At 48.2% G+C, this 22,656-nt stretch overlaps 1 protein-coding gene across 11 annotated transcripts in view; it reads left to right on the forward strand.

Annotated features, from left to right (window-relative positions):
- GSE1 (Gse1 coiled-coil protein) overlaps positions 1-22,656 on the forward strand; it is a 103,524-nt gene that overhangs the window by 72,329 nt on the left and 8,539 nt on the right. For 9 of the 11 annotated variants that reach the window (XM_039356001.1, XM_039355997.1, XM_039356006.1 and 6 more), the window contains 11 exons: positions 7,485-7,672; positions 8,465-8,656; positions 10,217-10,408; positions 10,496-10,788; positions 11,552-11,882; positions 15,271-15,848; positions 17,341-17,453; positions 18,229-18,499; positions 19,030-19,137; positions 19,918-20,295; positions 21,813-22,082. In XM_039356001.1, coding sequence (XP_039211935.1) covers positions 7,485-7,672; positions 8,465-8,656; positions 10,217-10,408; positions 10,496-10,788; positions 11,552-11,882; positions 15,271-15,848; positions 17,341-17,453; positions 18,229-18,499; positions 19,030-19,137; positions 19,918-20,295; positions 21,813-22,082 — 2,914 coding nt within the window. The remainder of the gene's footprint in view (positions 1-7,484; positions 7,673-8,464; positions 8,657-10,216; positions 10,409-10,495; positions 10,789-11,551; positions 11,883-15,270; positions 15,849-17,340; positions 17,454-18,228; positions 18,500-19,029; positions 19,138-19,917; positions 20,296-21,812; positions 22,083-22,656) is intronic. The other 2 variants (XM_039355998.1, XM_039356009.1) reach the window with 1 other exon arrangement.

Below are 22,656 nucleotides of genomic sequence, written 5' to 3' on the forward strand. Positions count from 1 at the left end.
TGGGGAGCCGAATGCCTCTTCTCCCCCACGACGGCTGGTCTTCTTTGCTAGTAGTTTTCCAGGATCCCCACAAGACATTTCTCTCTACTGCAGTGTTTCTCAACCTTGACAGTTTTAAGGCATGTGGACTTCAACTCCCAGAATTCCACAGCCAGCAATGCTGGCTGTGGAATTCTAGGAGTTGAAGTCCACATGCCTTAAAATGGTCAAGGTTGAGAAACACTGATTTACTAGAAGCAAAGAGGTATTGGGAGAAAAAAAAATCTCAGAATTTTGCCCATGGAAGAATTATTCCAATGACATAAAACAAGGGGGAGCAAAAAGCACAAAGTTGGAAGGAATCTTAGAAGCCACCTAGTCTGGTCCTCCTGTAGTGTCTCTCTGGCAGTTGATCTCCAAGTGTGTTTGACCCATCACTTCATGAAGTAGCCAATGTCGTTGACTTTGAAGTCATATCATTGGCATGTGCCTCCTGACCTTCAACCTGAATCTACTTCCTTGTAAATCTAATCCACTGCTTCTGATATAACCCTTCTCCCCGTATTGTGGGACAGTCTTTCAGGTTATTTGATAACTTCTTTCTCATCTCCCCCTCAAGTCTTCCCCTCTGGAGTCTAAGTATGCCCAGATCCTTAAAATGTTCCTCGTGGTTTCCAGACCCCTCATCATCTTGGTAGCACTTCTGCAAACCTGCTCCACTTTGCCATTGCCCTTCTGAGTCTATGCTGCCCAGAACTAGACACGTACCAGGGCATGTTAGAGTGGATCGATGTCCCATTAACTGGACACCATGACCTTGCTAAAATAATGTTTGCCTTTTAGCAGCTGCATCACACTGCTGCCTCGTGTTTAACCTGAAGTCACAAGGAGACCTCAGTCCCTTTCCCAGGCTCTATGGTCAAACCAAGTCTTCATCTCATTCTTCGATCTTGCATTTTTTTGTATCCAGACTCACAACTTGACATTTCCCCTAGTTAAAGTCCATCCTTTTCATTTCTGCCCATTGCTCCATCCTGTCGAGATCTTTCTGAGTCATCTTTCTTTCTTCTACAGTTTGAGTCATCCCTCCCGGCTTTGTATCTTCTGCAGATTTGATAAATGTCCCCTCAAGTCCCTCATCATGTCATTGATAAGAATGGTGACCGGCAGAAGATCCTCTGGCCCTCCACTTGATCCTGTCTTCCAAGCCATCATAGACCCATTAATGAGCTGCGGTCAGTCCATCTCGTAGGAGTCTCCTCTAGGGCTATTTTTAATCATTATATTGAGGAGCATCTGTCAAAAGACTGTTGAAGGCTGTGCTAAGGTCCAGGCACGCTATATCTACAGCTTTGGCCAATCTACTAAGCGAGTTACTCTATTGAAGGAGTAAGTTGGTTGGTTGGTTGGCAAGGTTTCCTTGCCATGAGCTTAGGCTGGGTCTTGCTAATAATAGCTCCCACCCTTTGGAAATGACCTCTTATAGAATTATGTTCCCTGCCCACCCTCCTTCAGGCACGGTTGGCCACTGCTGATTTCTGCCCTGAATTTGGTGTTGTTTCTTCTGTGCCGCCAATGAAATGCTTGACTAACCTGTTTATTTTATGGCCACCATCAAAAGGTTGTGGAGTGGTATTTGCTGTGCTGTAGCAGTCTCCTCGGGCATCGGTGTCTCCCTGGAATGATTAATGGCTCCAGGGAACAAAGCTGCTAGTAAATCTTCAAGGCAAGAGAAAACACAGTTCGTCCCCTTCCTTCTTCACCCCTCCCACCTTCCTCATTACAGCCCAGCTTGGCAGAAGAGGATCATGTGGCAAGCAACACACACACACACATACACACTCACTCCACCTCCAACGTGATGCTCTGCACAGAATACAGAATAACAGAGTTGGAAGGGACCTTGGAGGTCCTCTAGTCCAACCCCTTGCTCAGGCAGGAAAAACTATACCATTTCAGACAAGTGGCTGTCCAATCTCTTCTTAAAAACCTCCAGTGATGGAGCACCTACTGTTCCAGAAGTTTCTTCTTAGTTGTAGGATGCTTCTCTCCTTGACTAGTTTCCATTCATTGTTTCTTGATCTTGCCTTGGAGAATAGGTTGACCTGCTCTTTTTTGTGGCAGCCCCTCAAATATTGGAACTCTGCTGTCATGTCCTTCTTTTCATTAAACTAGATATAGCCCAATTTCTGCAACCGTCTTTCCATATGTTTTGGTCTCCAGTCCCCTAATCCTCTTTGTTACTCTTCTTTGCTCTCTTTCAAGAGTCTCAACATTTTTTCTATATCATGGTGACCCAAACTCGATGCAGTATTCTAAATGTGGCCTTACTAAGGCTTTATAACGTGGTATAAACACTTCACGTGATCTTGATTCTTTTGTTGTTGTTAATTGCGAAGTTGTGTCCGACCCATCGCGACCCCATGGACAACGTTCCTCCAGGTCTTCCTGTCCTCTACCATCTTCTGGAGTCCATTTAAGTTCACACCTACTGCTTCAGTGACTCCATCCAGCCATCTCATTCTCTGTCGTCCCCTTCCTCTATTGCCCTCAATCTTTCCCAGCATTAGGCCCTTCTCCAGTGAGTCCTTCCTTCTCATTAGGTGGCCAAAGTATTTGAGTTTCAACTTCAGGATCTGGTCTTCTAAAGAGCAGTTGGGGTTGATCTCTTCTAAGACTGACCAGTCTGAATTCCTTGCAGTCCAAGGGACTCGCAGGAGTCTTCTCCAGCACCATAGTTCAAAGCCCTCAATTCTTTGGCGCTCAGCCTTTCTTATGGTCCAACTTTCACAGCCATACATTAATGGAGCCTAGCACTGCGTTGGCTTTTTTGGCAGCTGCAGCACATGGCTGGCTCATACTTAAGTGATTGCATAGACAAATCAAACCCCTTGCAAGCTAGATGAGATCCCTCTGCTTTGGTCTCTGCAGTTGGAAGTGGCTCTCTCTCCTCTGATCTGTTCCCATCCCCGCTGGAGAATGTACAATGCACCCCCTTTTTTCTGGACACCTGTTCTCCAACACGCTCCGAGGCTTTGCCCCTCTTTACTGCAGTCATCTTCTGCTGCTCTCCTGCCTGGCGCATCCAGAGCATCACCTCCTACAGAAGGTCAGGATTTGTCTGTTGGGCTGGTTGTGAGAGATGACCGTGTGTGTGGCGCCCCAGGCGGGCGCTGCGTTCTGAGAAGGAACAGCTGTTCCTGCTCATTAAAAATTCTAATCGGGCCCATCGCTATGAATTAATTATGGCCAATGGATCTTTGGAGGAGATTTGCAAGTCTTGAGGAGTTCTCAGCAGCTTGCAGAATGTTTGTTGTATTCATATTTAATAAATACACTTGGAATGGTCTCCCGTGGTACCTGGCTGGGCGCAAGTGAATCCCAGATATGTCATATTTTCTAAGGTGACACCCAAACAGGCAATTCATCTTTGGAAGAGCATTTAATGCAAAATAGAAGCCTTTCTTCCAGGTTATGAAATTGTTGGAAAAGGATATTATAAAGAAGAAGGAGCCAAGCTGTTCTCCAAAGCCCCTGAAGGCAGGACAAGAAGCAACGGATGGAAACTCATCAAGGAGAGAAGCAACCTGGAACTAAGGAGAAACTTCCCAACAGTGGGAACAATTAATCAGTGAAATAACCTGCCTCCAAAAGTTGTGAATGCTCCAACACTGGAAGTTTTTAAGAAGAGACTGGACAGCTACTTGTCTCAAATTGTATAGGGTATTCTGCCTGAGCAGGGTTGGACTAGATGACCTCCAAGTTCCTTTCCAACTCTGTTATTCTGTTAAAGCCCAAGAGCAAGCCCAGTTGTGGCTCTTTTTCTTTCTGAGGAGAGAACATAGGGATTTAGTCCTGTTTCAGTGCCATCAGTAGCTTGAACCAAACGGAGCATTTCTCTGATCCAGTCCCTCAGAACTGCAGCTCTCTGCCTGGAGCTGCCCCATCTGCTTCCATTCCAGCTGAGTTGCTCTCCAAATTCAGAGTAGAACAACATCTGCCCCCTTTCCTCTCCGAAGACTTCCAAAGTAGACATTAGCTCCTATTCAGGGAATACCAACTGCTAAACCCTGATTATTGGCAAGCAAGGAATTAACTGAGAATCCTTAACAAAATCCCCCTTCCAAAGCTATTTAAATAAATCACTGTTCAGGGTAGGCAGAATCTGGGGGTGAAGAAGTAAAATGGATGGCGTGAATTCTACAGATTTCAGATTGTATTTCTGCAAAATGGATGGATGTTTGGATGGATATTTGCTAAATCGTCTGGGTGGATCATCTTACCGCACACATCTTAGCACCTCTTATGGGAAGATTTGACCCCAGGCCAGGACTAGGTCATCATCTCCACTTGTCTTCTTCTAGACTTGCCCATCCCGTCTCAAATAATGTTGACAATCCCTCCCTATGAGATCATTGTGGCTTAATGCTCATATGACCATGACCTGTGTGGACAAATACATTGAGCAGAAGAGCGTGTTTAGGACCCGTCTACCATTAGCAAAACAGAGCTTTCTTGTGAAAAAAATAACAGCCGTGACCGGTATACCCTTTGTTCCTCAAGTATACGCATTCTGCAATTGGAATAAAATAAATTACGCAAATATACATTCTTTAATTTGCATTGTATATCCTGCTGTCAGGACTGAAGTCTCTCTAATTAATATGCCAACTACAGGGACTTGAAGGGGACATGGTGATTCAGTGCTGGAGTACAAATAATCAGAAATAATGGAGAGCTTTCAAGGAGTTTCCACTTAAGATTTTGTCAGATATTTTCATATCTTTTTCTCCCTGTAGCTGGGAGAGCTCAAAATGAGTAACTTTGCAAAGCAATAAATTCCAAAGGAGACTCAAACGGGCAGGAGAGACCATAGAGGTGAACATCTGGATCACAATACTAGGCGAACTTGGTAACCCTTAGGACAGTGTTTCCCAAACTTGACAATTTTAAGGCATGTGGACTTCAATGCTGGCTGTGGAATTCTGTGAGTTGAAGTCCTCATGCCTTAAAATTGTCAAGTTTGGGAAACACTGCCTTAGGAGATGGTTATCCTATTAAGAAGGGCAGAACACGCTCTGCAAGGTCCCTGTGGGCCAGAGCACCAATGGACTCGGTCGACTTGTAGACCTGACAAGCTCCACACTTGGGTTCTTGACCTTCTCCTTCAAAACAGAAAGAGGCCTCCAAAATGGAACAGGCTTTCAGAGGCAATCCCATAAAACAAGGGAGAGACCACTTACAGCCATTCGGGGGTTCCTATTCATTTCTTCAGTGTGAAGGTGGGGCTGACCAACCACTGGTTCCCTTTCTTGTTAAGCCTGGGTGGGCCTCCACCACATTAGCTACTTCCAGCTGTTGGGTAAGAGAATAACAGAGTTGGAAGGGACCTTGGAGGTCATCTAGTCCAACCTCTGCTCAAGCAGGAGACTCTATACCATGATGGCGAACCTTTTAGAGACCAAAACCCGCCACCCGCCCCCACTCCACCTCCCGCCCTGTCTGATCCGCCCCTGCTCGCCCCCTGCTCCGCCCGCCCACAGGGCCATGCACTGCCTCTGGCCCGCCATAGCAGATCACCCAGGCAGCCCTGCAGCGCCGTGGCAGCCACGCCCTCTGCCCACACCCCGCAGCATCATCTGCACGCTATGGAGCGCGAGGGCGGAGTCTTGTTCCTGCTGCCCTGCTATGTCCTTGGCTGCGCTGCTCCGTGTAGGCCGCGCCTGGGGGGTGACTCTTCTCCGGGGAGGCCTCTGGAGAGGAGGGGGCCGCAGGGGGAGGTGGGGCTGGGGCGATGGCACGCGTGCCCATAGAGAGGGTTTTGAGTGCCACTTCTGGCACGCGTGCCATAGGTTCGCCACCACTGCCCTATACCATTTCTGACAAATGGCTGCCCAGTCTCTTCTTTAAAGCCTCCAGTGATGGAGCATCCACAACTTCTGGAGGCAGGTGGTTCCACTGGTTAATTGTTCTCACTGTCAGAAAATTTCTCCTTAGTTCTAGGTTGAATCTCTCCTCGACCGGTTTCCATCCAATGTTTCTTGTCTGGCCTTCAGGTTCTTTGGAGATTATGTTGACCCCTTCCTCTCTGTCACAGACCCTCCAATATTGGAAGACTGCTATCATGTCACTCCCTGGTCCCTCTTTTCACTAGACAAGCCATGTCCAGTTCTTGCAACCATTCTTCATATGTTTTAGCCTCCAGACCCCTAATCATCTTGGTTGCTCTTCTCTGCACTCTTGTTTCTTCCTTGCTGCCCATTCTTGCTCCGTTGTTAACCAATCAAGGAATGCCTAAACTCAATCCAGAGTTTCCTGGGTTGAGAAGATGCTCTGGCAGATAGAGGCGGCTTGCCAAGGTTCTCGGTTCATCTGTTTGAAATGCAGATGTGTGCATGGGGCTGAGCCATCTCTCCGCTTAATCTCCCCTATCTTACATTTGACCCCCCTGGCGATCCTTCTTCCTGCTGCTGCACCAAGTCAGCAAGAGGGTCTGTGTGTCAATGTGTCCATGGGGCCCTTGCCCGAAAGAAGCATCGCTAGCTTTGGTTGGGGGCCAGCATTCTTGCTTCTTCTCTGCCCCCCCCCCTCCCGTCACGCGCAGGTGATTGCCCAGAGCACATCTGGCTGGGATTAAGCCGGGGAGCAGAGAGCACCATGTATGGCTCAAACCAGATGGTGCCGCTCTCCCTTCCCACCGTGGTATTGCCAGAAGAGCTGTAATGGCAAAAGACAAGCAGATGCTTACGCAGCTGTGGCCGTGGCTGCCCACTTCAGGGAACAACTGGTCACAGATCATTCTCTACCCCGGTGGCAGTGCCAGCTTCCTCCTGCCATTACGGCTTTTATGCACACTACAGAATTAGCTGGATTTGCGGCAGCGTCCAGGAGCAGCTGCCTTCTCAGCTGATGCTAGGCTGGCCCACCAGAACAGCTGGCCCGGGGCCTGTTTGTTTTTTTTAACCGGGGAGAATTGTAGCTGACAGCCTCTCTTGCTGTTTGTCAGGCATCTCTGCCCCTCCCCAACCCCGTAGACCCCAAAGCATGTTAAGCCAAATGCTGCGGGGAAATTCCGGTCGCTGAAGGGCTAAAAACTAGGGAAAGTCTCTCTGCATAAAGTTACTTTTAAGGTTGCCTTTTCCCAAGCTAACATGGGGCAAATTTGCTATCAGATTGTCAGTATACATACAGGCTGCCTTTTGAAGTTTATCTGTTTATTTAAAACAGCGGTCTCCAAATTTGGCAACTTTAAGACCTGTGGACTTCAGCTCCCAGAATTCCCCAATCTTAAAGTTGCATGGCTGGCTGGGGAATTCTGGGAGTTGAAGTCCACAAGTCTTACAGTGGCCATGTTTGGAGACTCCTGATTTAAAAGATAGTATATAGCCACTCGTGATATGCGGGGGTAATCTGTATATCTATAGCTTGTTTGTGCCCTTTGCATTCTTCCTATCTCCCCTGGGGTCTTCTCTGGATGGGGATCATGGGGTTTGTGTTCCTTTCAGCAAGAAGCTGGGTCACGAAGCAGCGGTGGAGGCAGCAACACGAACCGGGACCGCCTGATCGCCGAGGCTCCCTTGCCGCAGGAGAAAGCCAGTGGCCCAACCGTCCCTTCCCATTTGCTGGGGGCGCCTTATTCCTTTGCAATCCCACCCAACTCCATCGTCCAGGATTCTCGTTTCCCACCTCTCAAGTAAGTGAGGCCAAGGGAGGCTGGGGCAATGCCTACCCTTCCCATAGTGGCTCTTGACGGGACTTTTGTGTCCTATTTCTCCAAGTTCATCCGAATGATAGGATGCCATGATGTTGGTTGCAGACAGTTTTCGAGGAAATCTGTATAGCACAGGAGCCTCCCCAGGCTGGTGGTTGGCTATGGCCAACACCACACTAAACCATGTTCTATGTGCCCTTCTCTGCATTGGCAGGAGATGGTGCCGTGAATCACAGGGGTGCCATATGCCTCCTAGTAACATGATCAAGAGGAAAGTTTCTCTCTCTCTCTCTCTCTCTCTCTCTCTGTGTGTGTGTGTGTGTGTGTGTGTGTGTGTGTGTGTGTTGCAGAGGAAGGAAGAAGGGCTGCTACTTTTTCTTCTTGAAGTTTTGGGAAACAAGAGCATTTTTCAAGTTTGGGTGGCTCTTTGGCCTCCCAAGTAGCTGTAGAAGTGGACAGACCCAACCAAATGCTAGTGCTAAGGAGAGAAGGTTGACTCTGCTCCCAGTCAGACATGTTTCTTTCCTAATGGGGATCAGGCCTCCCATTTGCCCATTCTCTTTTGGGCTTGCTGCATGTGGGGACATGTAACAATGGATGCCCAGGAGTGGGGCTCCAGTCCACGAGGGAAAAGAGATTGGAAATATTATTGCAGACTTCTAGAATTCATCTTCCTTCCTTCCTTCCTTCATTCATTCATTCATTCTCCCTTCCCTCCCTCCCTCTTTTCCTTCCTCCCTCCCTCCCTTCCCTCCTTCTCTCTCTCCCTTCCAGCCTCCAGCGTCCTGTCCACCATGTGGTGCCTCCTAATGCCGAAGACTACCTGCGGAGCTTCCGGCCCTACCACGCAGCCGAGGAGCTCCGCGTGTCCTCCCTGCCTCCCCTGGCCTTGGACCCGGCCACTGCCGCTGCTTATTACCACCCCAGCTACTTGGCTCATCACCCTTTCCCTCACCCGGCTTTCAGGTAAGAGAAGAGTTGTGCGAGAAGAAGGTTGCGCTCCTTTGCTCCTGATCTGGTTGGGCAGCCACAGTCGGTTAAGTCATCTGTCCCCCAGGCGTGTCCTTTAGAGCCACCACTCGTGAACCCTCTTGGCCCATAGAGTGGGAGGCTCTCTGAGGACTTTCACATAGCGAAATAAAACACAGCCGGTTGCCACTTAAAAGAGCAGCAGGACTTCGGATGGTGGGCTGCTAATTTGTCCTTTGAACGAGGTCCTTTGAGCAGTCTCAGCTGCTGTCCAGCTTCACCCCAGCTAGCAAGACACGCTGTGTCCATGGAGATCTGAAGGACTGGAAACAAATGCCTTGAAGAGCCTCCCGGAAAGCTGAGAATTTGCCTCCAGCTTTTCTCCATGCTAATGAGTCAGTCATGTATCGGAGTCTGTGGACTTGGCTTTAGAGCAGGTGAGAATGCAGGTAGATGCTGCATTCTTCCTTGAACTCCTCCGAGAAGGTCCTTGAGGGACACCCCCATCTAGTGAGGTTGGCTCAGTGGTGATCCAGGACTGCATCTTCTGAGTAGGGTGGCTAGAAGGTCTTTTTTGGAGTCACGCATCCCATATCCACCTTGCCAGATTTTGAGTAATAGATAATAAAGGTTTCAACCTGGGTCGATCTCCACGACCAGAGGTTTAGTCTTCTGAGCATTCAGACTCATGCTGAGCCAATTCTCAGAGAATCTAGTTCAGGGAACTGCTCTCTTGCAGACATGTGTCTGCTACAGAGAAGTTTCCTGAGGATGGACCAGCACCGTCCAAAACCTTGGAAGACTAAACCTCTGGTCCTGGTGACCGACCCAGATTGGATCCTGCAACATTGTCCTGGGACATATAGATTTGCCTTCATTCGTAATAGAGCAGTGGTTTTCAACCTTTTTAATGCCGCGACCCCCCCCCCAACCGGTCATAAGTCGAGGACTACTCAACCGGTCGTAAGTCGAGGAGTATTCAACTGGTGCGGCACCGTTTGCAGAATGGGACTTTTGGCGGGCTCAGCAAGGCAGAGACAGCCTGGACAATTCCTATTGGCTTTTGAAAGCCAATAGAATTGGACTCTATTCAAGAGAGTCTATTCTATTGGCTTTCGAAAGCCAATAGAATAAAAGGGAGTAGCACAGCTAAGGAAAAGGGGGGAAAAAATGGCGGACTGCGTTGTTTGGTGACCCCCGTGAAATGGTCGTTCGACCCCAAATGGGGTCCCGACCCACAGGTTGAGAACCACTGTAATAGAGGTTTCATTTATCTAGACCTCTTAAGAATATTACAATGCTCTTCTATTCTGCCAGGATGGCTTTATCTGCTATTTTATTATTGTTTACGTTGCGGTAGCTGTCTTGAATGATTTTGTGGTCAAGGAAGAATTCACGTATGTTCCATACAAATTAGGAGTGAGGGAGATAAGAAAGCTGTTGGTGATCATTTCTGCCCAGCCTTGCCAAGCTGAAGCTTAGCTAGAAGCATAACGTGATTAAACTTTATGGGATGCTGGCGAGTCAAAATAGCCCAACAACTCTGTTTTTTTCCAGAATGGATGATTCCTACTGCCTTTCAGCTCTTCGCTCTCCTTTCTACCCAATTCCAACTCCTGGTTCGCTCCCACCACTCCACCCATCAGCCATGCACCTCCATTTATCGGGAATGAGGTACCCCGCCGAGTTGTCCCATTCATCTCTTTCTGCACTTCAGTCGGAACGCCTCTCCAGCCTGACCGCGGAGAGGTATGGAGTGTCGGAACACCGTAGTGATTGACAGGCAAAAGTTATTTCCCGGTTTCCGTGAGCTTTGTTCTTCTCTTGATTTTGCAGGCTGCAGTTGGATGAGGAGCTGAGGCAACGGGAGCGAGAGAAGGAGCGAGAACGGGAAGCTGATCGGGAGCGGGAACGGGAAAGGGAGCGGGAAAAGGAGCTGGAGCGAGAACGGGAGCGGGAGAGGGAACGGGAGCTGGAAAGACAGCGCGAGAGAGCCCGGGAAAAGGAGCAGAGCCTCGTCAAAGCCATGGAAGGCCCCTTTCTGTCTGTCTCAGAATTGCAAGGGCCTAGGACCCACCCAGCCGAAGAACGTGTCAAACCATCAGAACAGCTAACGCCAAACCGAGCAGGTGACTTTCAGCTGCTTTCTGCCACTCAGTCAGAAACACCCAGTCTATTTCCAGGGAGACAGTGAGCGGAAACAGAGTCTTCAAACCCGAGTCTCAGTTGGGATGAATTCATGGGATGGTTTTGCAATTTGAAGTGTCATTTCTCCATAGATTGTTTGTTTGCATCTCGCTTGGGTTGTTGCATTGCGTGCAATTTCTGTGCATGGTTGAATGCCTTCTGAGGCTTGTTCGTGCCAAGGGTGTTCTGTGCATCCGTGGATTGGCCAGTCAGGGGTGGAATTTGTAGAATTTGACTTTCTTTTAAGTGCTCGCCTCTGCCGATGATGGACAACCATTTTCTAACCAGTCTTCTCCAAGAAGCGGAGACATCCTAGGACCGCCTATCTCATAACACTCTTCCTTCCCACTTCTTCTCTTCTCTGCTTGCATTACCAGAATTATGGAACCCACCTACAAAGTGTGTGTGTGTGTGTGTGTGTGTGTGTGTGTGTGTGTGTGTGCGTGTGTGACTTGTGGAGCTGCTAGAATTGGTCTGTGGGGCCCCAGTCATGGTTTCCTTCCTTAACCTAGATTATTTCTCCCAAAATGGTGTCAACAGCTGTAGGCAAAGGCATTACATGCCCAATTGTGACCCATTTGCCCTCCTGCAATGTTCAAACTGGGCAGATGCTCCTTATCTAGACAGCAGCCTTCCAGTGTTAACAAATTGCAGGCTTCCTTTTGCCTCTTAGCCATGGAATACATCTCTCTCTTTATTTTCCAGCAGAAAAACCAAAGGACTCTTCTGCTGCCCAGACCCCAAAAGCAGTCCAGCCTCCGTTGCACCAGTCACCTGCCTCGCAGCACCCGGTGCCCAGCTTGATTTCCAACCACAGTCTGTTCCCCCCGCCTGGAGGCAGCACAGCCACCGCACTCCTCATCCAACGCACCAATGAGGAGGAAAAATGGCTGGCCCGACAACGGCGGCTACGACAAGAGAAGGAAGACCGCCAATCCCAGGTGTCTGAGTTTCGGCAGCAGGTCCTGGAACAGCATTTGGACATCGGGCGCCCAGCCGGACAGATGGAAGTGGAGCATCGGCCAGAGAACTCCAGGTAGCGGCTGGTGGTCTTGGCCTTGTGGGAGGTGAAGGTGACAGGTGGCCCCCTTTGACCGTTTTTTGGGGGTGGGGGGCAAGTAACCACCTGCCATCAACGACACAAGGCTTCCCAAGGATCACCGTGGCCTCTGCTTCCTAGCTTTCAGCAGCCACCCTGCAATGCCACCTGACAGCTGCTTGGATGCCCAGACCGAAGGGGCGAGGTGGCCTCCATGCCATCAGCAGTGACCAGGTGTCTCTGAGACAGTTGCCGCTAATTTGAGCTGTCTTTGGCAGATGGAGGGACTTCTAAATCTGATGGGTTACAGACATAATTGGCACGGCTGCTGGCTGGCCTCGAACAGCAGGCCCTGGTGAGGTTGAGTAGTCCAGGTTTGATATTTAGATTGTTATGATCTGCTTGGCCAAGAGCTGGATGCTTGCTCTTCAGGAGGACAGTAGTGTCTTCCGACCCACCAGGGTGGTGATTTTGATGCCAAGCTGGAGACCGGGCGCCAACCCAGCAGCTGTGCAGTGGGTCCAGCCAGCCCTTCTGTTTCTGAGCTGATTCCAAGCAGGCACTGAGCTGAGCAAGGAAGAGCAGCTTGGGATAAGACCTTCTGCTAAGATCCATCCGCTCTTTAAGCAGAACTGACTTGGCTCAGCTCTTCCGCCGGAGCCCATTGTTGGTAGTTTGGGTGTCCAGGGGATTAACGAAGCTAATCAGGATAAGGAGGCATGGATTGCTGGTGTGCCTGGCCGTGTCACATTCCCGTTCCATCATCCTCTTGCGCTGGAGCTGGGTCACCTGTGTGGCAGATGTCAAGAGAACGCTCGACGGCTCAGGCGCTTTGAAAGGACAAAATCCAGTGGCTGCTAAGCCACTTTGGCTGGATAAGGGATGCGACAGATGCTACGTTGGCTGCACGTTGTTCAGCCATTGTTGCAAATCCATATCTCTGTGACTTCCTTCTCACGGATAGATAACTGCCTCAGTTCTCCGTTGTGATCTTTGTATAAGCACATTTTGGAGACATGTGTCTATGGGGCTCCTCAACCCTCCACATCATGGTCATCCCAAAGGGGCTTTTTTCCCAAAAGGCATCCGGACTTTCTTGACTTTTTTTCCCTTGAAAATTGAAGAAGCTTCTTGGATAAGAAGCAAAACATTTTCCAGGAAAAAAAAAAAGAAAGTCCAGTTGCCATTTTTGGGGTGGGGGAAAACACCTTTGGAGCATTTTGGAGATATGGTTCAGGTAAATCTGCAGCTGCTGTTCCCATCTTCGTCCTGTGTTTTCTTTACGAAACTGCTTTTACTTCTGCTCATCTGGTGATTTCTTTTATAGCGCTTCTGAAAATGCTCTTTTGTTGGGCCCAGGAAGGCTGACATTTGTTCTGTTTCCCCTCCGCCATAAATTTTGTCTCCTGTAAGCACTTTGCAGAGAGACACTCCGTCTGCCCAGCAGTTGTGTAATGCATCGCACTGGGAAGCCGCCATTGTTGTTTCAGTACACAGCACCCTGGTGCTCTTGAGTGGGAAGCTGTTCAGAGCGCAGCTCCAGCAAATGTGCTTATTGAGTCTCTGTTGTCCTTTTGCTACTTATTTAAGTATTACACGGTTGTCATTCTCTGTGTCGCTTGAGCATAACTTTGGGGGAGGCTTTTTCGTGGTGGAATCTGTGAGCCTGAACGATGACTGACAGGGGAGATTTGCAACCTTCTACGTATTAGAATCTGCATATCAGAGTAGGAAGATCGAAAGACATCCTGGAGATTGTCTAATTTAGGGGTTCTCGACCTTAGCCATATTGGCTGGGGCATTCTGGGAATGGAAGTCCAGGCAAATTAAAATTGCCAAGGTTGAGAAACGCTGCTAAAGAAAAAGCATATTCATTTAGGGCAGGGGTCTTCAAACTTGGCTCTTTTATGACTTGTGGACTTCAACTCCCAGAATTCCTCAGCCAGGCTCGTGCGCCTGGCTGAGGAATTCTGGGAGTTGAAGTCCACAAGTCATAAAAGGGCCAAGTCTGAAGACCCTTGATTTAGGGAATATGAAAGGATCATTTCCCTCAAATATCAAGATTCACAAATAATAGCACTATATTTATTTACATTTAAAGCTAAGACCAGGGGTGTCCAACCATGCTGGCTAGGGAATTCTGGGAGTTGAAGTCCACAGGCCTAAAAATTGCCAAGATTGGACCCCTCTGACTTAGGCTGTCTAATTTACAGAGAAGTCATTTGGACGACGCTGCTTTCGTCGATGTGCAAAACCTTCCTTCTTCTGCGATTTAATTTATGGTGGGATGCTTTTCAGGGGAGACATTGACCACTCTAATGGACTCTAAAAGCAGTTTCCTTTTTGGTTAACCAAGCTCAGTTGGCTACTCAAAAAGCTTCTTGCCACACATTTAATATAAATTACTCAAACTGTGGTTTGCAAATGGCTGAGCATCTGCTTCAAGCCCCAAATGACTGGACAGTATGGTTTCTATGCTGGCAAAATGCATCCCTTCCAGGTTTTTGTTTTTACAGGTTACATCCTGGCTGGGGAATTCTGGGAGTTGAGGTCCAGACAGTTAAAGTTGCCCAGGCTGAGAAACACAGCAGAGAAGCTCACTAAGTGATCTTTAGATGATGGTTCCTGTGTGCTTTTCCTTGGAGAAATTGGCATTTGTGTGCAGTTGAGAAGTAAGCGCAATACTCATGACGAGGAAAATCTGGTTTCTGTCGCATTTAATGGCAATGCCACTAGATGTCGCTCATTCTGAGTCCCGCAGGCATGAATTGGACAACTTCTGTGGACAAGACGCCCTCTACTGGAGAGTTTTACAGGAAAAAGGTCCAGCTCTGATTGCACTGAACTGTGATCCAGAGCAGAAACTGAGATTTGGGTGTTGTGCTGTGTTGCATAATGTATAAAAGACAGGCACAAAATAATAATAATAATAAAGGATATTTTATTTGCGTAAGGCTTTTGTGCATGCATTACTCCCAGGGTAATTCTCAGCCAAACAAAGCAAGCAGTGCAAAATCGAAATGCCCTAAAAACAAAACAAACAAACAAAAAAAACCTTGCATTTCAATCCTCAAATAAAAGCTAAAAGGAAGGCATGAAAAAAAGAGCAACCAGCTCTTTTTCAGATCACTGCTCGACAAAAAGAGAACGAGAAGGTCTGATGTAGTTTGGAAGCAACAACGAAGACTTATTTATGCTGGAAATGCTTCGTGACCGCAATGTTTTACGTAAGAACTACAGTGATCGGCTTAATAGCCATGGCCAAAAAGTCCATAAAATTTGGTATGACTCACTTTGCCTAGTAATGAACATTCTGGTCGTAAGTCCAGGGTTCCCTGTGCAGCCTTGTTTACATTAATACCATTCTGCATTCCTCTTTCTCCAGACTGGGACCAAACCGCCCTGAACTGGGGAGCCGAGAGCAACCCCAGCATTTCGGAGGGCCCCCTCCACTCATATCCCCCAAGCCGCAACCCCATCCGGTGCCCACGTCCCTCTGGAACCCGGTCTCCTTGATCGACAGCACCACGGAAGCTAGGAGGCTACAGGAGAGCCACCCGCTCCCCGCCCACGTCAGCCCGTACGAGTCCACCCGGCAAGCCATCCCTTTGGTCAAAGTGGAACGAATCTACTGTCCCGAGAAGGCTGAGGACGGAACCCGGAAAAAGGAACATTTGGACAAATACCTACCAGGCCGGGAGACGGGTGGATCCGAGCCCGGTGGGTTTCCCCACGGACCCTTATTAAGCGAATGGGAGAAGCCCCTGCAGCAGAGGACCCCCCTCCCACAAAGCGGACCGTTTGTTGAGACATTGAAGAACCCGACGGGCTCCCCGTACAGGCATCTCCTGCCCAGAGGCCATGATCCCATGTATGTTTACGACGAGTTCTTGCTCCAGCAGCGTAAGCTGGTCAGCAAGCTGGACCTGGAGGAGAGGAGGAGGAGAGAAGCTCAGGAGAAAGGTTGGTGCCCATCGACCCTCCTCAGGGTTTCCTGCTTCAGAGGAGAATTGAGAAACTGATAGAAGAGAATCTTCATAGCTCAGGGTTCAACTGTGGGATCCTTGGGGCTCTGAGCTCAGTGGTTTTCTTGTGGATGTTTCAGGACCCTACTAGGGAACATAATCAGTGCGAGGAGGAGGAAGAGGAGGTGGAGGAGGAGGTGGAGGAGGAGGAGGAAGTGGAGGAGGAGGAGGAGGAAGAGGAGGAGGAGGAAGAAGAGGAGGAGGAGGAGGAGGAGGACGACGACTGTGGGGTCCTTGGTGCCCTCTGAGCTTGGTAGTTTTCTTGCAGACATTTCATGACCCAACTAGGGAACATCATCGGTGCTAGAAGGGCGTGAGGTTAGTGGAGAGGGAGAGAGAGAGAAGCATTGTTCCAATGGAAGTGGAATAAAAGGAATCAGGAAAAAAGACATTACATTCAATCCAAGACTCGTGTATCTCTGGCCAAGCGAAGAATGTCAGATAAAAGGACCCCTGTCATGTTTTGGCTTAGCCCCTCTCCCCAAAGTCTCCCCTGCTTTTTTACCAGGGAGTTTGTTGTCATGCAGGTTTCCCTCCCTCCCTCTGCAGCTCCCTCTGAAGGCCTATTTCAAGCTGCTCTGCAAATTGTCTTTCTGAGACAGGCCCAATTAATAAATGATGAACGGAGACTAATAAAGCGGCTTTAAATATTCATCGAGAATGTACAGCCATGGTGGGATTTGCAAAAGGGAGGAAAACAAAACATTTAGGTAGAAGGGAGGGGGATTCAGGGCTTCCATCATGAGGCAGCATAGCCTTATCTCTCTTTGGACCTTGCTCCTTCTGCCCAGGGTCCCTCCAGTTTGTCCCTTTGCAGGAGTGTGTTAGCTAGGGCTGGGTTGACTTCTATGCCTTGGGGGGCATGAGTAGCTCTGTAAAAACCTCAGGCCTGGCCTGTAATAGCCCACATATGTGTCTGCCTGGTGCTCTTTTATGGTTCAAGAAGAGAGAGGCTAACATCTTACAGCCGAACTAGACTGTGGGGACAAATACAGCTGCCATCTCCTGTTTATAAGCACCAGAAGCCAACAGCTGGCTGCCTCCTGCCTTCTTCTGAGCTTTACCTGTCATTCCTTAAACCCAGTGCTGGCTTGCCTAATTTGTTCCTTGCAGTATCTGAGTGTTCCCCCAGGCAAAATAGCCCTGGCCCAGGCTCCATGCCTGTCTTGGCAGATGGATAGCTACCACCCTATAGAGCAGTCTTGCATGATAGGTCCAGCTGCCCTTGGTGCCCCTGTCCTTCTGGGAACCCAGAACAGCTGTGAGAATTAATTCAGCTCTTCCCTGAGAAGACCCATCATGGTGGGACTCAGATGCTTCTGATGGCCTTGCTTGGGTTTCTGGAGGAAGAAGAGGGCGCCTTGGCAAAAGTCAAGATGAAGTTTTGGGCGGCCATCAAAGTTCACATCTGCTCTGCTTGGGGTACGCAGGATATTATTATGATCTGGATGATTCTTACGATGAGAGCGATGAAGAGGAAGTACGGGCTCACCTACGCTGTGTGGCAGAACAGCCCCCTTTGAAGTTGGACACTTCCTCTGAGGTAGGTGTCATCCCCTGTTCCCTGTAATGATGTAGGCCAAAGGGTTCTGGCTTGTAACAGAGTGTTCACTACCACAGGACAGGTGCATTGTAGGATCTATAGGATTTGCTTGGCCTTATCTCTAACCTAAGATGTATCTCATAAGAAAGCCAAGATCTGAATTTTGGAAGCAACCAGAAGTATGGAGCCTTTCTTCTAACAGATGACACTTGCTTTGTGCATGGCTGGCCTTTAAAGATAAGCAGTGCTTGATACCAGAAGATAAATCTGGGGTCATGAATCTAAGGTAGACGTGGTGGGGTGGTGGAGCCATGTGCCAGTCTGAGGCTACTCAGGCAGAGGACACTTTCATATTTTCAAGTTGGCCGCACAAGGGATCTTAGACCTTTGTTTAGGTCAGGGGTCTTCAAACTTGGCCCTTTTATGACTTGTGGACTTCAACTCCCAGAATTCCTCAGCCAGGCACTCTGGGAGTTGAAGTCCACAAATCATAAAAGGGCCAAGTTTGAAGACCCCTGTGTTTAGGTCATGGATATTTCTCTCCTTTTCTTTACAGTTGATATGCTTTTTATCACAAAAGGTTGACCGGCTAGGTATTTCTCTAAAAATGAGATGCTCTATTATTATGGCTTTTCCTCTTGTTTTAAACTGTCCCAAGGGATGAGACCTTTCCTGTGGTCAAGAAAACCATGGATGGTGTGGAAGCTCTGGCTGGTGCCTAATTTAGCTAAAGAGAAAGCCTTTGTAAATTGACGTTCCTGTTTGGTTCTTCTAGAAGCTGGAGTTCCTGCAGCTTTTTGGGCTGACCACTCAGCAGCAGAAGGAGGAGCTGCTGATCCAGAAGCGGAGGAAACGACGGAGAATGTTGAGGGAGAGCAGCCCTTCCCCACCCACCATCCAGAATAAGCGTCCAACGCCTTCCCCTCGTTTTGTGCTCTCCACACGTTACAGCCCGGATGAAATGAACCATGGTCCCAACTTTGAAGAGAAGAAAAGGTTCCTCACAACCTTCAATTTAACCCACATTACTGCAGAAAAGAGGAAAGGTATTGATCCGGGGTGCTGCAGATTGTAGAGATTCGTGTTTTTCCATAGCTGTTGAGCATTGTAGCTCTCTGGAGCAACCAAAGCAATATTTGCTGTCTTAGATTGTTTGTCTGTCCTGAGTCTTGAAAAATATGTGAGGGAAAGCTCCTGCTGATTGCCTGAACTGGCTATAATTCATACTCGATCCCTTGCAGATGGCTTTTGAAATCCTTAGAGCAGGGGTGTTTAACCGTGGCAACTTAAGACCTGTGGACTTCAATTCCCAGAATTCTCCAGCCAGCCACGCTGGGAGTTGAAATCCACAAATCTTTAAAGTTGCCAAGATTTAAGCTTCCAGCCAAAGAACCCAAAGTATCCTCTCCATGAAACAATTAACTAATTTCACAAAAGTGCCAAATGCTTGTTGACTCAACACATGTCTGTCCCATGGTAGACCTACCCAACCAGGGTCTTCTCCTAGGCTATTTTGATAGGGTTCTTGCTGCCTGTCTTGGTCCTTTGAAAACCATCTTTGCTTCTTGCTTTGCAGATAAAGAGAAGCTGACAGAGATGCTTCATGCCATGAAACAAAAGAATATCTGCACGGCATTGTCAGTTAAAAACTCCCCACGGGACAGTCCTAGTATTGCCCAAGCTGGTAAGTAGCTGTATAAATGGTGGCATCTCATGGCAAGACCTGGAAGAACCATGGACAGTGGCTTCCTGAGGCTGGGAGATTCTTCTGATGGAGCCCCATCTCCTCATGTAACTCCATTCCAGCATCAATGGGACATGTATAGTTTTCCAGAAACCTGTTTGGTCTGTTGGATGATGCTTTGTCTCAAAAGATGCTGTGACTATCTTGATTTTCCCATCACTTGCTTCAATGAGGCTTCCCAAGAAAGTGGTGGAAATGCAACCTTTCCCCATTTTTGCAGAAATTTCAGAAGAGGGGGAAAAAATGCCCCTTGAGCCTCATTATCTCCCAAGTACTCCTGAAAATCAAGACAGACCAGGGTTGGGAATGTGGGAAGCAGAGAAGAATCAGAGCTGAGGCTCTGCAGGAGGACAGTTGCAGTTTGGGTGGTCCCCGCGAAGCCCCATGTCAAATAAAACGACTGATCTGGGCTCCAACAGGCCGTGGTTTGTTTGTGCGCATATTTGCCTGGAGCAAGACACCGTTTTCTTCTTCGGGAATAAGCTTAAAGCTACCCTCAGGCTATTGCTAAACATAGTTTCGGTTTTGCTTTGCTTCCAAATATATTTCTTTTGTCAGGAAACGAACATCAACTCTGCGGAGGATTAAATGGAAAGGTATCTTTCTGCATGATTGGGCTTAGCCATCCCCGTGTTCTAACCAGGAGTGAGTTCCAGAGGTGTCACAGGGTACAACGTCTTCTTGATCCTAACTGGCGTGTGGCTTTTTTTCTCCCCAAAGACTCACAAGTTCAGCAAACGGCGCCGTTGGAGTCGGATAAACCGGTCAACGTGGCTCCAGCTTCTCTGCCAGAAGCCCAGAAGGCCACGGAGTCCTGCAGAACAAATCATCTGAGACCACATGACTTTTCCAGAGCCAAAGACCCCGTTCCTCTTCCCGCTGAGAAGCCCCGGTTGAGCGACGGGCACACGGTCAAGAAGAACCTCAGCCTCCTGAACTGTGTCCGGGGCTCTTTGCCGAAAGAGGTCCCTGTTCCGCTCTCCCATAGCATGAACGGGAAGAACAAGCAGTGGGAACCGTTCCTTGCTGAGGAGTTTGCTCACCAGTTCCACGAGTCCGTCTTGCAGTCCACCCAGAAGGCTTTGCAGAAACACAAAGGTAAGGGCGGCATAGGCCACTAGGAACCCCAGGGGCAGAGAGACCAGTTCATTCCAGGGGTATTCACAGCTGGTCCTTGATTTATGACCACAGTTGACACCCCAAATTTCTGTCACTAAGCGAGACTGTGGCTAGGTGAGTTTTGCCCCATTTTACGACCTTTCTTGCCAATGTTGTTAAGGGAATCACTGCAGTTCTTAAGTTAGTAATATGGTTGTTAAGTCAATCTGGTTTCTAGTCAGATGGTCACAAAAGAGGATCACATGACCCCAGGATACTGGAACCATCATAAATAACATGCCACTTAGCAAGCGTCCGAATTTTGATCATGTGACCATGGGGATCCTCAAGGTGAAAGTGTGAAAAATGGTCATGGGTCACTGTTTTCAATGCTGTTGGAACTTTGAACAGTCACTAAGTGAATGGTTGTAAATCAAGGACAATATAGCCTATGGAAGCCTATGGATGAAAGGAACCAAAATTGGGATTAGAAGCTCCATCTCCTTTAGGAATGTGAAGGGAAGCTTCCTACATTACTGTATCAGGGCTTAGAAACATCTCATAGGGTTGGAAGCGAACTAAGGGGTCATCAGATCCAATCCCTGGCACACTGCGAGATTCTCTACACCAGTGTTTCTCATCCTTGTGTGGACTTCAGTTCCCAGAATTCTCTAGCCAGAGGGTGTGGGAGTTGAAATCCAGGCATCTTAAAAGTTGCCAAGGTTGAGAAACATTGCTCTACACCGTCCTTGACGATCCAGCTTCTGTCGAAAGACCTCCAGCGAAGCGGAAGAAACTCTTTCTTGTGGTAACCTCTTCCACTGATAGACGTCTCATGCCAGGGATGGTCCACCTCAATTATGTAAGGTGGGCAGAAAAGCTATCCTGGAAACCCAGGGTTTCTTGAAGAATTAGGGACACTGGAGGATGTCCATTAGATCCAAAATGGGATTTTATACATGTGCAAAACCAGGGATGGGTTTTGCCCTTGGCGTTAGGATTCCATTCAATAAAATTCCAATAAAGTAACAGCTAATGAATTACAGTTAACCAGTGGAATGACCTGTCTCCATGAGTTGTAGGTGCTCCATCCCTGGAGGTTTTCAAGAAGAGACAGGGCAACCATTTGTACAGTATGGTATAGGGCAGGGGTAGGCAACCTCGGCTCTTTTATGGCTCATGGACTTCAACTCCCAGAATTCCTGAGCCAGCTATGCTGGCTCAGGAATTCTGGGAGTTGAAGTCCATGAGTCATAAAAGAGCCGAGGTTGCCTACGCCTGGTATAGGGTCTTCTGCTTAAGTAGGGGGTTGGGCTAGAAGATCTCCAAGGTCCTTTCCAATCTTATATTCTATGTTCTAAATCAAAGGCCTCCTCGTAGCTATCTGCATTATCATACTACTCTTCAGAAATTATAATGTCCTGACCCAAATCATTGTCGCACTTGGTGCCAACACGGAGATCCAGTCGTTCTTCAGCCAGGTGCCAATAACTTCCTTTGTGTCTGCTGGCCTTTAGGCAGTTCAATGGTTCATTCGGCGGAGCAGAATCATAAAGTAGATGCGGCCATCCATTATAACATTCCGGAAGTGCAGACTTCCAGCTGGGGGTCTTTGCCTCAGCAAAACGGACAGAAAGATTCCCAGCACAAGGGACTGCTTCCTCCAGAACACGAGAAGATCTCGGATTCCGAAGAAGAGGAGGAAGAGGAAGAAGAGGAGGAGTACCCCAGACCAAAATGGCATGGGATTGAAGCAATCTTTGAGGCTTATCAAGAGCACGTTGACGGTAAGCTGCCGTGGCCCAGGATAGTTTTTCCCAAACTTGATCATTTTAAGACGTATTGGGCTTCAACTCCCAGAATTCCCGTGCTAGCTGGGGATTTCTGGGAGTTGAAGTCCAAACATCTTAAAATGGTCAAGGTTGGGAAACACTGGTCCAGGGGATTCCCACCCAATATATATTTGCTTTATATCTATTGTTCAGGAAAAAAACAGAGCAGGTTGTGACTCCTTTTCCAAGGGGGTGTTTTTCATTAACTAGTTGCATCTTTAGTATTCTTTCTCCAGATCAGAAGATTTATTGACCATTAGGATTACTGATTGATGGCTACTGAGTAGGGACAGAGCTTGGCATTGTCAGCGATAGCCTAATAAATGAAAGCATCTGTTGAGAACAATAATCCTTTGTTTTCTAGATATGGAGCATTCAGTTGGCCAAGTTACCAAAAAAAAAAAATAAAAAAAAAAATGGGAGAGTGAGAAGCAGGCATCACCCAAGTGTGCGTTCACCAGACTGCTGGGGTTCATTCTTGCAATCTGTTGCAAATTCCATTTGCCGTGGAATAATATCCAGTAAGCTA

The sequence above is a fragment of the Crotalus tigris genome, unplaced genomic scaffold (genome assembly GCF_016545835.1).
Source record: "Crotalus tigris isolate CLP2741 ecotype Arizona unplaced genomic scaffold, ASM1654583v1 scf7180000018783.1386937, whole genome shotgun sequence".
NCBI classification, from domain to species: Eukaryota; Metazoa; Chordata; class Lepidosauria; order Squamata; family Viperidae; genus Crotalus; species Crotalus tigris.